This window comes from Sus scrofa, chromosome 15 (genome assembly GCF_054392235.1).
Source record: "Sus scrofa isolate SSC_HxYL_T2T_F1_AM1 chromosome 15, Sscrofa_HxYL_maternal_Yorkshire_Landrace_v2.0, whole genome shotgun sequence".
NCBI lineage: Eukaryota > Metazoa > Chordata > Mammalia > Artiodactyla > Suidae > Sus > Sus scrofa.
Window position 1 is genome coordinate 147,620,044 of NC_139397.1, and position 16,682 is coordinate 147,636,725.

Below are 16,682 nucleotides of genomic sequence, written 5' to 3' on the forward strand. Positions count from 1 at the left end.
GGGTTCTCGTGCCTCCACGGGAATCTCGTTCCTGTTTTGTATTTAGTGCTCCTCATTTCCTGATGCATCAACAGTATCCGTAGGGTACTCAGAACATGGAAAGAGTTCCTGGTCAGGGTCTGTCTCCACTTGGGTGAGAGATGGGACTTCAAGTAATTCTTGAATTTCTTCTTGTGCCACAGTACTTTGTGCTGGGAACACATCCGTGGTGAACGTTTGCGTTCCTGTCTGTGCGTGTGTGTCTTGGGATTGGGAGGATGACAACAGAGACAAGTCACACAAGAAGGCACATGGGCCAGCCACCTAGGGGGAGGGGTGAGGCGCAGGAATTGGGTGACAATAATACCTGAGCTAATTTCACTCGAAGGGTGGGAAGATTTCGCTCAGTTGAAGGGTTTGGGGTTAACAGTGTGCGGAGGTGGAAACTCAGCTGCCGTTGAAGGAACGAAGGCCTGTAAAGGCTAGAAGTGTATGAGCACCTCCGGGCACCGGAGACAGTTAAATAATTTGGTCTCGCCTGGAGCCATGGTGTGTCTGAGGTATAAATGATGAGAAAGATGAAAGAAGATGAGGTCGGCTGGTCACGAGGATCCTTGTACATGTCACGTTAAAGACGTGGGATGTACTTTCAAAGGGCAGGTGGGTGTTAAATGTTCGCTCGGGAGTGATTTTTCTGGTGGAGGGTAGATGTGGAGCTGGAGACTGGGCAAAACTGGAGGCTGGGAAACCAGCAGAGAGACTCTTAGGAATGAAGGTAGGGGAGTGAAGGCCTGAGTTCTCTGTGCGGCAGTAGGACTGGAGACGAGGTGCTAGATTGGACTAGTATCTGGGAATTAAACACAGCAGAGTGTGTTAAGTGCTTGGCCTTCAGGTCTAAAGTATTCTCTATCTCACACTAGCAGCTTACAATATTTCTGTCGGAAACTTGGGCGTTCAGAAAATCCTTTGTGGGGATGACCCGTGCCACCCCAGGAGAATTCTGATGTTACTCTTATGTTGGCCTCTCTCTCTCCCACATCTAGCAGGTGTGGTGTGGGAGTAGTGTGGGGCGGGGAGGTAGGAAAAAGTCGAGGTGAGCGTATTCGGTTTAGAGGAGCATAGACTTTTCTGACTGCCGACCTAGCAGAGCTTCCTCAAGCCCCTGCAGAGCTGCTTTTATCACCCACTTGCACCGCAAATCTCTGAGCGGTTGGTGGTGTCTGCCCTGACCAGGTCCTGACGGTACTGGTCAGTGATGCTGCGATGTTCCTGTGTTTGGTTCCTAAGAGTGCTCTTGTATCGTCACAGCTAGAGCAGGAGAGAAGAGAGGCAGAGATGAGGGCAAAGCGGGAGGAGGAGGAGCGAAAGAGGCAAGAAGAACTCCGGAGACAACAGGAGGAAATTCTCCGGAGACAGCAGGAGGAAGAAAGGAAAAGGCGGGAAGAAGAAGAGCTTGCCCGAAGGAAGCAGGTATGTCTCTGAGGACGCTGCTCTTAGGCCTGGTGCTGCGGGGGTGCCTTCAGGATACCTGCCCACTCATTTCACACGTCGAAGTTCTCCTGGAGATGGCTCTCCTAAGGCAACAGGGGTGGACAGCAGGGCTGGGATTAGAGTTTTAGGAGACTCACTTCCCTGTAGGAGAAATGTCTGTTACCCACTAACACCCACTGGGGGATTGGTCTTCAGTCCTAGTAGATCACTGGAATTAACTTCTTTTACATATGTCCTAGGGTTTTATAAGTCAGTTAAATTTCAGAAGTAATAAAGTCTGTAAGTATTTATAACCAGTGATACTGAAGTTTATGACACTGAATGTTTTTCATGTTTTGTGGTCATTTGTATTTCCTCTTTGGAAATTCTCTTATTATATGTTTGGACCATTTTTCTGTTAGGATTTTTAAGGATCTCGTTTAAAAGAATCCACGCTCTAACAGCTCCGATGTCCAGCCTTTTACCTCATAGCTCCTTCTTGTTTTTTGCCCTGAGACATAACTCTGAAAAATAAAAGGGGTTCATGCTGAGATTAGATTAGAACTACTAGTATTTCTTAGAGTCGCACTCTACATCAGCACGTAAGGACTCTTGAGAAGTATGACAGTAAAGAAATCTGAGTCTTTGTTGCTCAGTATTTCTCCCTAAGTCGTCGTGACGGTGGGGCCTTTTCTGTAAACTTCATGTCGGCGGGACCCTAGTTCTTGAGGATGTGTTCTGGGACACGTGGCTTTACTCGGTACTTCTGAAGGGAGGACTTAGCTCTACCTCACTTCAGTTTTTGGTGGTTGTGTTGATTTGACTTCTCTATGCCTTAGGGTCTAAGTTGATGAAAAAAAATAGGATCTAATAGGAGCAACAGAGAACCCAAAGCCTGGGTCCTTTATACCATTTATCAGGAAATGGTGTGGCTGTAGCGTAGGAACCAGGATAGGCTGCACAGAGTAGTGCTCTTTAACCACTCAGAGTTTAAATACAGATTATTTTAACACTTGACATGCCTTCTCCCCAGCTCACATATATGCTCTTTTCCCTGGATTCTGATGATATGCTTTTTATATTTTCTGGTAGTAGAAACTTAGCAGCACGTAGGCTCTTTCTTTCAAATGATGATGTACTGTGTTAATGGAGATGCACACACGTGCCCGACACACACACCCTTTATTTTTAATTTAGGAAGAGGCTCTGCGACGCCAGAGGGAGCAGGAAATTGCATTAAGACGACAGAGAGAAGAGGAAGAAAGACAGCAGCAAGAAGAAGCTCTCAGAAGACTGGAGGAGAGGAGAAGAGAAGAGGAAGAAAGGCGGAAGCAGGAAGAATTACTACGCAAGCAGGTAGTCGGATGGTTTGCTCGTACTGCTTCTTCAGTGCTGGGAATTAGTGATTAAGAAAGTATTAGGGGGAGTTCCTGTTGTGGTGTGGTGGAAACAAATCAGACTAGTATCCATGGGCATGCAGGTTCGATCTCTGGCCTTGCTCAGTAGGATAAGGACCTGGCATTGCCCCAGGCTGCAGTGTAGGTCACAGACGCGGCTTGGATTTGGTGTTGCCAAGGCTGTGGTGCAGGCTGGTGGCTGTAGTGCCAGTTTGACCCCTAGCCGGGGAAATTCCATATACTGCAGGTGCGGCCTAAAAAGCCAAAAAAAAAGCATTAGGATATTAGGAGATCCTATCTAAAACTTTTTCAGGTTGCTGAAAATTACCAGAAGAGATCTAACTGGCTCTTACTACATATGTAATAACCACTCCACATGTAATTATAAAAGCAGAACAAAAAATATCAAGGAATTGGAGTTCCTGTGTTGGTTCAGCGGAAATGAATCTGACTAGTATCCATGAGGATGCAGGGTCAATCCCTGGCTTTGATCAGTGGGTTAAGGATCCAGCATTGCCATGAATTGTGGTGTAGGTTGCGGATGTGGCTCGGATCTGCCGTGGCTGTGACATAGGCCAGTGGCTACGGCTCCGATTAGATCCCTAGCCTGGGCACCTCCATATGCTGCTGGTGCAGCCCTAAAAAGACAAAAACATCAAGGAATCAAACCAGACAATCAAATCAGAGAAGGCCCACTTTTAAAAAACCAACATGAGATCTTCAGGGTGATAACTTTCTGCCTTGGGGTGCTCCGCAGCTCACTCAGAGGGTGCACAGTCCGTTGCTGCCACGTGTTGATGACCATTGTCTAGCTCTGATTCATGCCAGTCTGCTGTTACAGGCGGCCAGAATCCCCAAAGCATTTCACCGTAATGTTTTAAGAACAGAGATAGAGGCTTTTATTTTTAGAGCGGTTTTAGATGATCAGAATAACTAGACCACAGTATGGTTTCCACTATTGTTATTTTACATTAGTGTTGAACGTTTGTTATAGTAAACCAGTAATGACACATTAAACCAATATCGACCTTCCACGGGGCCTGTGGGCCACAAGGGGTGAGAACCAGGATGGAATTAAGTGGTCTTTGGTTCCGGAACAGGCTGAGGCTTTCCTGGTAATCGGTCTCCCTGCAGGTTCTGGCAGCTCTTTGCACTCAGCACCCTGAAAAGCTACCTCTGCCTCAGTGTTGGAACAGTTTCCAAGAGAGTTGCCTGTAGTTTGTGGTGATCTCTTAGAGATCAGTACTAACCACACATGTTCAGAGTGACATTCCTTTTGTGTAGATAGTAGCAAAATAAACACTTACCCTATAAGCATGCCAGCCCTTTCTGGCTTTCTGCCACCCCGTCACTTCTATAGCCTTTGACAGAAGCCTTCAAAAGTAATTCAGATTTTCTTTTTAAACACAGTTAATTTTATTCTCATTTGCTTTTCCTTCTGGGAAGGAAGAGGAGGCTGCGAAATGGGCCCGGGAAGAAGAAGAAGCCCAGCGTCGATTAGAGGAGAACCGACTGCGAATGGAAGAGGAGGCAGCCAGACTCCGGCACGAGGAGGAGGAACGGAAGAGGAAAGAGCTAGAGCTCCAGCGGCAGAAGGAGTTAATGCGCCAGAGGCAGCAGCAGCAGGAGGCTCTCCGGAGGTTGCAGCAGCAGCAGCAGCAGCAGCAGCTGGCTCAGATGAAGGTAAAGCTCTGGACACCGACCTGACGAGACCATCAGCTGTAGGGGCTCCTTGCTAACATTTGTTAGTTAGGTAGATGCTGGCAGTGCAGTAGCAGTGAAACCGTGAACTTCATGTTCACTATTGCTACTTTGGGTTTTTTGATCAACGAAACATAATGTAATGCCTGTGCTTTGTGTTAGACATTTATTTATTTATTTATTTATTTTTTTGTCTTTTTGCTATTTCTTGGGCCGCTCCCGCGGCATATGGAGATTCCCAGGCTAGGGGTCCAATCGGAGCTGTAGCCATCGGCCTACACCAGAGCCACAGCAACGCGGGATCCGAGCCGCGTCTGCAATCTACACCACAGCTCATGGCAACGCCGGATCGTTAACCCACTGAGCAAGGGCAGGGATCGAACCCGCAACCTCATGGTTCCTAGTCGGATTCGTTAACCACTGCGCCACGACGGGAACTCCTGTGTTAGACATTTAAATAGGGATGAAAAAATAAAAGAGGCCAGGACACGAGCAGCAGTAGAGGCAAAACCAGGTAAATCTGTATGGTTCATAAATTTAAACGTCGGGAACCTGTTCCATATCAGTTTAGCATTGCCGAAACAAGGGTAGGTGGGAGCAGCTGCCCTCAGAGAGCGCCTAGACTTAGGAGGGCAAGAGACTGACACATTTGGATGTGGAGACAGGACCCAGCACACGGGGCTTGAAGCATAGCTGACTGGGGGTTCACTGGAAGTTGGACGGAGGCGATGTGTGTGAAGTGTTGTTTTGGGAGGATTCCGAGTGTTATTTAAACAAGTAGAAAGTGAGACTGGGAGGCCAGTAGAGAGAGTACGGGGGGAGTGAACGAGTACGATGGTGGTGGTGAGAATGGATAGGAAGGGCCAGAGGGTAACAGTTGGCCTAACAGCGGTCAGTAAGACTCCGTGATTTGCTGGGTCTGAGGGACAGAGGCAAAAGTTAGGATGGCTCCTCGATAACCTTCAGTGACTGGGAGAGCAGTGGAACCCTTGCTGAAATCTGAGTAATGGGATAACGAGGGGCAGATTTATGGTAGAGTCTGCATAACCTCACATGGCTGTCCGGCGCGCTGGAAGGCTTTGTGTTCCCGGTCTTCAGCGAGCCGTGGGGTAGAGACACACAAGTAGAAAGTTAGAATACAGTGGGGTGCGTGCAGGAAGAGAGGGGACATGACACAGTAGTTCTTAAGGTGTGATCATCTGGGAATTTCTTAGGAATGCACATTCGTGGGTCCTGCCCCAGAATTACTAAATCAGAACCTTTTGGGCGTGTGACCCAGCATCCTGTGTTTGAATAAGCCCCTGGGGACTCGGATGCTCACTGCAACTTGAGAATCACTGTCCAACCCAAGAAGTTTGGAAAGGCTTTCCTTGAAAACAAAACAAAACCTTCCAAATTGAGTCATTAGGGAGGGGGAAATTAAATTAAAAAAAAAAAGTTGAAGAGCTGTTTGGAGAATGGATGGGTTTGTGAGGGAGGAATGAAGTTGCTGGCGAGTGAGGTGTGAGGTAAGTGTGGGCAGGGTCCATATCACCATGGGCTGTTTTTACTCTAGTCAAGGAATTAGGACCCAGAGTGGCAAAGAGCGTGGAGCACTGCAATATTTCCAGCTGGGAAAGACATTGCCAGGTTTGTAGGAGCAAAGCAGTCACTTCCTCACTTAGTAGAAGGGCTGAGTAAAAGATGGACTTGAAAGGAACAAAACCGGAGGTGAGTGGACCAGTTTGAGAGGGGGCTGATGCCCTGGTCCAGGCAAGGAGAGGTTTGATACAGGCCTGTAGCGGTGGCAGGATTGGGAAGGAGGAATTGGAGAAGCTTAACTGGGAGCGTGCTTTGTGTCGGGCACATACCGACAGTATTCCATTTCTTTTTCATAATTGCCCTGCAAAGCTTAGGTATTGAGACCTGGGTTTTACCAAAGAGGAGAAACATTAAGAAGGGCACTAAGTCACTTCCTCGGGCCCAGCTGAGAGTGACAGCATAGGCCTGTGTTAGAGCCCGAGTGTCTGTGGCTCCGGGCCCTGAAGGGGCTGTCAGGAGACTCTCTTAAGAGGCCGCACATCATGGGATGTGGTGACTGATCAGGATATCGGCACAGAGAGAAGACAGAGGCCTAGCTTTTCTGGTCTTTTGCGTATCTCGTTTTGCCCATCTATCCTCCAGTAAAGACTGTAGAGATACTTTATGGATAAGCATTCTGAAGATAAACAATTGGAGATGGTCATGAAGAATTGCTGAAGGCTTTCATGAGAAAAAACAAGGTTTTTAAGACAGCTTTATTGAGGTAAAATCCACACCACACATAGTCCATCAGTTACAGTCTACAATTCAGTGGTGTTTAGTGTATTTGTAGGTAGGTGCAACTCTCAGCACAGTAGATTTTAGAACGTTTTCATTACGTACCCCCCCGCAAAAAAAAACCCTCTGCTGTCACAGCGCAGCCCCTGTTTTGCCCAGCCCTAAGTAACTCCTCATCGACTCCTGTGGCTGGTAGATTTGCCTATCCAATATGACGTAGAAACGATACTCTCTTAATAACTATTCCTTTGTCTCCCTTTGTAGTATTTTTGTTATATCATATCTATAAATGTTCCAGATGCAGGCGTTCCCGGTGTGTCACAGTGGATTAAGAATCCCAACTGCAGTGACTCAGGTTGATGCAGAGGCATGGTTTCAATCCCTGGCCTGGCGCAGTGCGTTAAGGATCCTGTGTTGCTGCAGCTGCTGCAGCTGCTGCAGCTGTGCCATAGTTCGCAGCTGTGGCTTGGATTTAGTCCCTGGTCCAGGAACTTCATATGCCCCATGTGAAAAGAAAAAAATGACACATGCAAATTTTACAAATGCAATGGTACCATGTTATATTTATTACTTATATTATCTGGAGAACAAGTAGCAAGTACGTGTGTATAGCTTTTGTCATATAACCTCACTTATCATTTTTGCTTCTCTTAATTTGTACCTGTGGATTCAAGTTACCATATGGAGTCATTAGCCTGATACAGCTTTGTTTCACTCTCCTCCTTGGTGCTGGTTTCGGCAAACATTTCTATATGTTACAGGTCCAACAGCACACACACGCACACGTGCACACACACACAGTGTTTCACGTAGTTGCCTCTTAAATCAGTTAAGAAATATACATGTGTTACTGTATTTTATAATGAAAGAGTGACTTTTGTTGGTGCTCTTAGCTTTCTCATGTGAATTCAGATTATTTTCTAGGGTCACTTGCTTTTAGCCTGAAGAACTTCCTTAAATATTTCTTGTAAGGTAGGTTTGCTGGTATCAAATTTTCTGAATTTATCTGGGAATGTCTTTATTTCACCTTCATTTTTGAAAAGTAGCTTTACTGAATATAGACTTCTCAGTTGACAGTTTTTCTTCTTTGGGGACTTTGGATGTCTTACTCCACTGCCTTCTGGCCTTCATTGTTTCTGATAAGAAGTCAGAGGTTGATTTTATTGGGATTCCCTAGTAAGCGACAGTTTGTTTTTCCTCTGGGTAGACAATTTTTATTCTTTGAGGACTTTGAATGTATTGCAGTAATTCTGGGTACTGGTCCTTCCCCCGCCCCCACTCGTTATTTGTTTTGAAACTAGCTAGATTAATTTAGTGGAGTACACTTCCCTCGACTCGCCCTGATGAAGAAGTGCAAAGCCGCTGCTGCAGCTTCTCTGAGGACACAGCATGGGGTCTGCCCACCGTCACTCTGGGATAACAGTGGTTTTGGCTGGCCTCTCTTTGACTAGATTTTCTTAAATGTTATCACAAATAGTGTTGAAAAGGAAAGGTAGCAGTGTCAGGGCTGGGAGGGAGAAAAGTAAAGTTTTTAAGATCAAGAAAGGATATTAGGCATTCAAGGGTCGGAAAATACCCAAAGTTCCCTTACTATTCGCTTCTGACTTGGGAGAGTTTTGATCTGACTTTTGATCTGAAAAGCATGATTGACAAACTTCAGTTCTCTAAGTGGGCAGGACAGGATGTTAGTTGGACTGGAAAATGCCCTGAGGCAGTGTTGATAGAATGATGGGGTATTATTTCTTGTGTACAAATAAGACAGGGAAAACGATAGCTATCTACAGACATTTGCCTGTCATGTGAAGAAGACTCATGAATCATGAGCAAAAAAGTACAGTGACGTATGTTTTGGCACAAAATATAGAAGGTTTACAGAGGTACCTGAAAGGGGAATAGGCCATTCATTTCAGGAGGCAGTGAATCTGTTCTTGGTGCTGGTCAAAGTTCTGCTGAGGAGGACTGGGGATTGGTTCCTGGGTACAGTGGGGGTGATACAGCCCCTGGGATTTTAGACAACATCAGCGGATACCGGCTGATTGCATCAGAATTACAAAAATATGCAAATTCTCTGGCTTTACCTTTGGTTCTTCTGATTCATCAAGTGTGAGGCCAGGGCATCTCCATTTTTATAGGTCCTCCCTGTGATGCTGGCAGGTTTGAGATCTGCTGCCTGATTTGATTTTTTTTTTTTTTTTTTTTTTTGTCTTTTTGCCATTTCTTGGGCCGCTCCCGCGGCATATGGAGGTTCCCAGGCTAGGGATCCAATTGGAGCTGCAGCCACCGGCCTACGCCAGAGCCACAGCAACGCGGGATCCAAACTGCGTCTGCAACCTACACCACAGCTCACAGCAACGCCGGATCGTTAACCCACTGACAAGACCAGGGATCGAACCCACAACCTCATGGTTCCTAGTCGGATTCGTTAACTACCGAACCACGACGGGAACTCCCTGATTTGATCTTGACAGTACCTTCCAAACGTGTCATTTCCTATGGAGAAGAAGAGTTCACTTGTGCCCAGCTTTGCCTGCTTAGTCCCCCGTCTTTCTTTCTTAGCTTCCCTGCGCACCCCTCTCCTACCCTGGTGCAGATGCCTCCCGCGCTACCCGTCATGTTGGGCCGAGAATGTCAAGGATCGATTCTGTTCAGCAGTGTTGAGGGTGCTCATTTGAAGAGCTGTCTGCTAATGTCAGTGACAATTCTGTTTTCACTCTCACCCATTAGTTCCAGTTTAGAGATTCCTGCTCTAGCGCCGTTCCTTTTGGGGACTGTTTGGCATTTTGTTTTGACTGTGCTCATGTATTATTTTTACTAAACATATTTTAAGCCTGGTTAGATTTGTTTCTTGTGGTTTTTGTTTTTAATAGCTATAAGATGTCTCAAAATGAGAGTGTGTCTTTTTCTGACCTGGAAAGACCAAGGGATTCCCTTAGAAATACTCAAGCTTTTGAGAACACTAAAGTGTTCAGAACTGAGGTATTTATACTCTATATTAGTCAATAATTTTAAGGGATAGGAAAAATAGAATTATTGATTAAAACCAGCTAGTGCTCATGTCTAGAAGCCACAGCCAGGTTTCATCCCTTTCATGAACGATTATTAATGGCATCTTTCCTTAGCTACTGGCCTCAGCTCTCCCTTCAGAAATCTTGCCCCTAATGCTCTTCCTGGAGGAGTTCCCATTGTGGCTCAGCAGTAAGGAACCTGACTGGTATCCATGAGGACGTGGGTTCGATCCCTGGCTCTGTCATTGTCTGTGTAGGTTACAGATGCAGCTTGGATCCTGTGTTACTGTGGCTGTGGTGGAGGCCTACAGCCGCAGCTCCAATTTGTGCCCTCTCCTGGGAACTTCCATATGCTGCACGTGTGGCCCTAAAAAGACCAAAAAACAAAAACAAAACCCTGCTTTTACTGGGAAGTAGTCCACTGTGTGCTTTATTATCTCCTTGGATTAAACATGCACTGGTTCCCTTGTTTAGTCCAGTCCCTTGTGGCTTTGTCCATCGCTGTGTACATCAGTGCCTGATGTAACAAATTTTGGTAGATCAAGTAAAAGTGTAGTGTATGTATTTTAAGTTTTAAAATAATTGTGTGACTGAAAAACTAAGTAGAAGAAGCTAACAGGGAGAAGAGCATGTGGAGGGACCGACAAAGGAAAGTCGAATTGAAGGTTAGGAATGGCGTCGAAGGCAGCGTGAACGCTCTGGCCGTCCACGATGCATCGGGGTCCCTTGTTTCCGTGCATGTCTCCTCATGAACTCTTTCACCTTGCTGTTTTCTCAGCTTCCCTCCTCTTCAACGTGGGGCCAGCAATCCAATACGACAGCCTGTCCGTCCCAGGCGACGCTGTCGTTGGCTGAAATCCAAAAACTAGAAGAGGAACGAGAACGACAACTTCGAGAGGAGGTAAAAAAAAAAAAAATTTTTTTTTTTGGCTGTGCCTGCGGCAAGTGCCGGTTCCCGGGCCAGGGATCCACTGCAGTGACAGTGCGGATCATTGACCCACTGAGCTACCAAGGCACTCCGAGAGGAGGCGAATTTTAAAAGTCGGGTTAACAGCTGGACACAGCAGAATATATCCTCCCCCTTCAAGGCTGGAAATGGTCTCCATTGAATGAAAAAATAATAGTGGTCATCAGAGTTGGCATCACAGGTCTTTGCCTGTTCGGTTTTGGTCCGTCAAGTTAATTACCTCCTTTGTGTTTGGATTTGATTAATTTTCTTTGAACGCTTAAGTCTTCCTACACTCTTCAAAGGTGTAAAACAGGAAAACCTCACCCTTTCCCTGGAGGTTTCCCTTCGAGGGTCTGTGAGCTCCTCGGGACTGAGCGTGCTCGGCCTGCTGCACACCGCTCTGTCATCCTCGCTTGTCCGTCATTGCGGGTTGCCCTCCTGGACTGATTGGTGGATTCCCCCAGATTTCACTCCTCTTTTCCATCTCTTCCTTTTTATCTTTTCTGTTGGGGTATTTCCCCAATCTTATCTTTCAGTCCTTCTGTTTAACTTTTTCTTTCCTTTTTCTTTTTACAGCCGCACCTGCAGCATATGGAGGTTCCTGGGCTGTGGGTCGAATCGGAGCAGCAGCTGCTGGCCTGTACCACAGCCACAGCAATGCTGGATCCCAGCTGCATTTGCAGCCTGCACTGCAGCTTGCGGCAATGCCAGGTCCTTAATCCACCGAGTGAGGCCAGGGATTGATCGAGCCTGCATCTTCACTGACACTATGTTGGGTTCTTAACGCACCAAGCCGTGACGGGAACTTCTTGTTTTTAATGTATGTGCTCTTATTTTAAACTTCTAAACCCTTAGGTTGTTCCTTTAAGTGTTTCTTTTTATAGCCTCTTATTCTTACTTCACTGAATACGCTATGTTCTCTCCTTAAGCATGTATTACTTACTGATAACTTTTTAAAAAACTGGCTTTTTTCCCTTGTCTTGTTTGTGTTTCCACAGAATTTTGTTTGCTTGATTTGGTCTTTGGTTTTCGTCTTAGAAGCTAAGTCAGTGTTTGTCGACCCTGGGCTGTTTTTTGATCCTGAAAAGCGGTTTGGGGGTTCTGGGGTGTGCAGCACCAGGATGGGCTCTGTCGTGACGGTGTCTGTGTGGGCTCTGCTGTTTCTTGGGGTCGGTAGACGTAAGCTCTTGTGCTGAGTCAGCTTTCCCATGGAATGATCCACCCATCTGGTTCAGCCTCTTTAAAAAGGAAGGTTTTAGTTTTCTGCTGGGGGGAAGGAGGGTTAGCTTCCAGCTACATTGGGTAAGAAAGGCAGTTGGGGTCTTACTGCTGCATTTCACACCATTTCAACCTGTCTCTCTCTGTTTGAGATACTCACACTTTTAATTCCTGAGCTTTCTGTATGAATTGGCGTGTTTCTTAGCTTCCTTTACTTAGGTGTCAGCCTAAGATCTGGCGTGGCTGTGGCCGTGGTGTATGTAGGCCAGCAGCTGTTCTTCTGATTCAACCCCTAGCCTAGAAACTTCCAAATGCCGCATGTATGGCCTTAAAAGAAAAAGAAAAAAGAATTTTTTTTCCTGTCAGTTTATTCAGACTTTAGAAGTAAACATATGTTTTGTTTTAATTCTTAACCAAAATCCCTGCTTAATTCTTTGAAAATAATTCTTAATTCCTTTTTATTCTCCTCTTAGTATGGTCTACATTTTTATTTGCAGCAGAGGAGTTAACCCCGTCATGTGGTTAATTTTATGTAGCTGCTGTATATTTGCATTCCATTTAGTATTCTGGACATTTGTAACTATTATTTTAAAAATGGGAATCCTGAAGTAGCTTCTGTTTGTGTGTCTGTATGCAGCAAAGGCGCCAGCAGAGGGAACTGATGAAAGCTCTCCAGCAGCAGCAGCAGCAGCAGCAGCAGAAACTCTCAGGTTGGGGGAATGTCAGCAAACCCGCAGGTACTGCAAAGTCTCTCCTGGAGATACAGCAGGAAGAAGCCAGGCAGATGCAGAAGCAGCAGCAGCAGCAGCAGCAGCAGCAACCAAACAGAGCCCGGAATAACACGGTGGGTTTATTTTCCTAAGCAGTCATTGTACGGCCCGAAAGTTACCTTTTCTGACTTTTATGGACTCTCTTTTTATCTTTTCAATATTGTTAACTAATTATTTGTCTGTTTTTAACAGCATTCCAACCTGCACACCAGCATTGGGAACTCTGTTTGGGGCTCTATAAATACTGGTCCCCCTAACCAGTGGGCATCGGATCTAGTCAGTAGTATCTGGAGTAATGCTGATACTAAGAACTCTAACATGGGATTTTGGGATGATGCAGTGAAAGAAGTGGGACCTAGGAATTCAACAAATAAGAATAAAAACAACGCCAGTCTCAGGTAGGACTCAAACTGATCAAACCTGTGCTTCTCCGTGGGTTGGTGGAAGGGGCGTGTGGGGAGTAGGATGGAGAGTGACCAGAGAAGGGTAGTGGTTTAGGTTTTACTTTTTTCATCTGCAAAAACAAGCACATGAAGGTCAAAGCTTGGTGATTGTTTTCTTCCCCGTGGAAACACACCTGAATTATCACTAGAGGTTCCTTAGGTTGCTGGGCACTTGGTCCATTGCCTGTCACATGATACCTACTTAAATATCAGGGTTGGTATATTTGTGTTATTGCTGTTGAATATTTCTCCATTTTAACATTTTTCTCTCAATGTATGTGTATTATAAACACCTAAACCTTTTTATTTTTAGGATAAATTAATGACATTTCACCTTCATTTTTCTTTCCTCAGTGTACGGATTTGCTGAACGAACATGGGTTTTAGTGTTAAATACCCAAATTCAGATCCCAGCACTACCACTTATTAGCTGTGTGACCTTGGGCAAGAGGGAACCTCTTTGAGCCTCAGTTCCCTCATCTGTAAATGAGGATGATGATAATTTCATGGATGTGGTTGTAAATGTATCCATGTGAAGTAGTTGGTGAAGTGCCTGGCACATAGTAACTGCTAAATAAATGGTAGTGTTGTCAGAATGTTTCGTCTTGATTGAGAGCCTAATGTGTTATGAATAGGACACTGAATAACTGTCAGTTTCTTGAGCGTCTTTGCCAGGTAGTGTGTTCTAGGACTCGACTTTGCATATGGTAACTTTATTCTTTATGATAACACAAAGGAGTATCAGCACCATTTTGCAGATGAGGAAACTGAGGCTTAGCAAAATTTAAAATCTTCCTGAAGGATATATAGGAAGACTTTTAACCATTTCTCTGAAAAGAAGCTCTGTATTCACAACATATTAACTGGGGCTAGATTTTAAGGGATATTGACTATCCCCCCCCTTCCAGGTATTTGAATTTGGGGGGGTTGTTTGGTTTGGTTTGTTTTTCTCATTTTTGGAGCCAAGCATTGGATTGCTGGACAGCCATCCAGTGTTGCCAAGACCTTGTCCGTTTGTGCGGTTAGAGTATACCCATACAGGAAACGTTTCTGGGGCTCTAATACCACCCTGTTGTTTTGCTTTAGTAAATCTGTAGGTGTGTCTAACCGGCAGAATAAGAAAGTAGAAGAAGAGGAAAAGTTGCTGAAGCTCTTTCAGGGAGTAAATAAAGCCCAGGATGGATTTACCCAATGGTGTGAACAGATGCTTCATGCCCTTAATACGGCAAATAACTTGGATGGTAAGAACTGGGGAGGGAAACCCCTTGTGTGGAATGGCAGAGCAGGAGCCGCCAAGAGTTGGCAGATTGGAATGACGGGCTGGCACTCGGGAGGTGAAATCTGATGGAGGTCAAGTAAGAACTTGACTCTAACAGTATTGTAGTATTCTTGTGAGAGAAGTTCTGTAGTGCTGTGCTGAGATAGATGACCAGTGGTTACGGAAAAGTGAGTGCCCTCTCAGGCTGTCCCGTGATGTACGGGCAGAGAGGTCACCGGTCCATACTCCTCATTTGGGGGAGGGGGGCGCTGCCAGATGGACAAGGAAGGTCCCTGATAGGGTGGGGATAAAGGTCCGCCTGGGCAAGAGGAGGCCGAGGTGACGTGAGATTTTTCCTTCCTGCCTTTGGGGGCAGGGGTGGGAATCACGTGACAGAGCAAGTAGACTGACTTTGTGTAGGAGGAAGCCGAGGCCCATGGTGTATGCAAGTGAAAAGGTGACAGCACAGTTTGAAGAAAAACTTGCTAAGAGAATCACCTGCCTTAGATGGAAGTGAGTCCCTTTCCTTCCCCCAAATGTTTGAACGAGAGACAGTCAGCTTGGCGTAGGAGGGGTTCCCGTAACTCATGAGCTGTGTTGAACTCGTCTACATCTCATGTCTTTCCCTTCTTTCTTTCTTTTTTTCTGGCTGTGCCTGCAGCGGGCAGAAGTTCCCAGGCCAGGGATCAAACCCGTGCTCCGCAGACCCAAGCCACAGCAGGGAACTTCCTGATGTCTTTTCAAACCAATATTTTTTTTTTTTTTTTTTTTTTTTTTTGCTTTTTAGGGTATCAGTCAGGTTTGTTTCCTCTGAGCCACAGTGGGAACTCCCCACCCCTTTTCTTTTTTTAAACCAAAAATCTTTTAAAAGCAGAGCAGTAAAGGACTTGAAGGGTTCCTTTGCAGCATTGTAGTAATATCTAATGGCCTGAAAGAGCCAGAAAAAAGCAATAGTAAAAAAGAGAGTAATGGCTACCATCCATGAAGCACCTACCATGTACTAGGCACTTTGTAGGGTTCACATGTGTTATTTTAATCATCTGATTTTTTGCAGTAATTTATGTATACCTTTACAATGTAGGTGATGTTATCCCCGTTTTATAAATTAGGAAACAGAGGCTCATAATGGTTAAGTCAGTCATCAAGGTCACACTGCCAGCAAATTTCAGAGTCATATTTTAAACCCATGTCTGTCTAACGCTGATTCCTGAGTTACACCTTCAGTATCTGTCGAGGTGCCTGGTACACGTTATGGCACCTAGTCCTGGTTGAATTTAAGGAAAAAGAAATGAATCCCCAAATAACTCTAGTCTTAGACAAGCAGTTTCAGTCAGCATTACTTTTAGTTTCTTCCAGCATATCATTTAGTGAAACTAAATATGTGTGATATGTTTTTGTTTGCTTCTGCGCTATTTCAGAAAATCGGGGGCATTACAGTCATAAGGAGTTCCCCCTCCCCCACTACTACAAAGTAGGGTAAAGAACATTTAACGTGATAGCTGCATACCTTTCGAGTTTCCGTAATTAATGTCTGTATTAGGTGTTAAAATATAGTAAAAACTGAAGCTGATCTGAGTGATATTTCATTGCTACTCTTTATGTCTTCTCCCCTCTCATGTTTCAGTTCCCACGTTTGTTTCTTTCTTGAAAGAAGTAGAATCTCCTTATGAGGTCCATGATTATATTAGGGCCTATTTAGGGGACACCTCGGAAGCTAAGGAGTTTGCCAAGCAGTTCCTTGAGCGCCGTGCCAAACAGAAAGCCAACCAGCGGCAGCAGCAGCAGCAGCAGCAGCAGCAGCAACAGCAGCAGCAGCAGCAGCAGCAGCAGGTATGAGGCGGCACAGCAAGTGCAGTACCCTTCTGTGTGTTAATATCTTGAAGTGCGGAGCAGCCAGAGAAAGGAAAACGAAAACCTTCTGTCATTTTTGTACATCACATGACTGGAACTTTTTAAAACATGGTAGACTTGATAGTTTTAAATTGCATGTTCAGAGGCCTTTCTAAATTTTCCAAATAGCAAACATAACCATTCATTCTCTGCTAGGCATAGTAGCCCCATTTTTCTTGGTTCATATATGTGCCTTTGTCAGATTGCAGAGTCCAGCCTCTCATAGACCCATAAATTTGGCTTTAAATAGTCAAAGCCTACAGATGTTAAATCCCTGGTGCTCAGGATGCACCGTGTCCAGTGC

At 45.3% G+C, this 16,682-nt stretch overlaps 1 protein-coding gene across 28 annotated transcripts in view; it reads left to right on the forward strand.

Moving 5' to 3' along the window:
• Nucleotides 1–16,682, forward strand: part of GIGYF2 (GRB10 interacting GYF protein 2) — a 132,693-nt gene that overhangs the window by 106,724 nt on the left and 9,287 nt on the right. For all 28 annotated transcript variants that reach the window (XM_085000699.1, XM_085000704.1, XM_021075627.2 and 25 more), the window contains 8 exons: nucleotides 1,288–1,449; nucleotides 2,647–2,805; nucleotides 4,293–4,529; nucleotides 10,629–10,751; nucleotides 12,655–12,861; nucleotides 12,980–13,185; nucleotides 14,317–14,471; nucleotides 16,113–16,318. In XM_085000699.1, the coding sequence (XP_084856825.1) occupies nucleotides 1,288–1,449; nucleotides 2,647–2,805; nucleotides 4,293–4,529; nucleotides 10,629–10,751; nucleotides 12,655–12,861; nucleotides 12,980–13,185; nucleotides 14,317–14,471; nucleotides 16,113–16,318 (1,455 nt within the window). The remainder of the gene's footprint in view (nucleotides 1–1,287; nucleotides 1,450–2,646; nucleotides 2,806–4,292; nucleotides 4,530–10,628; nucleotides 10,752–12,654; nucleotides 12,862–12,979; nucleotides 13,186–14,316; nucleotides 14,472–16,112; nucleotides 16,319–16,682) is intronic.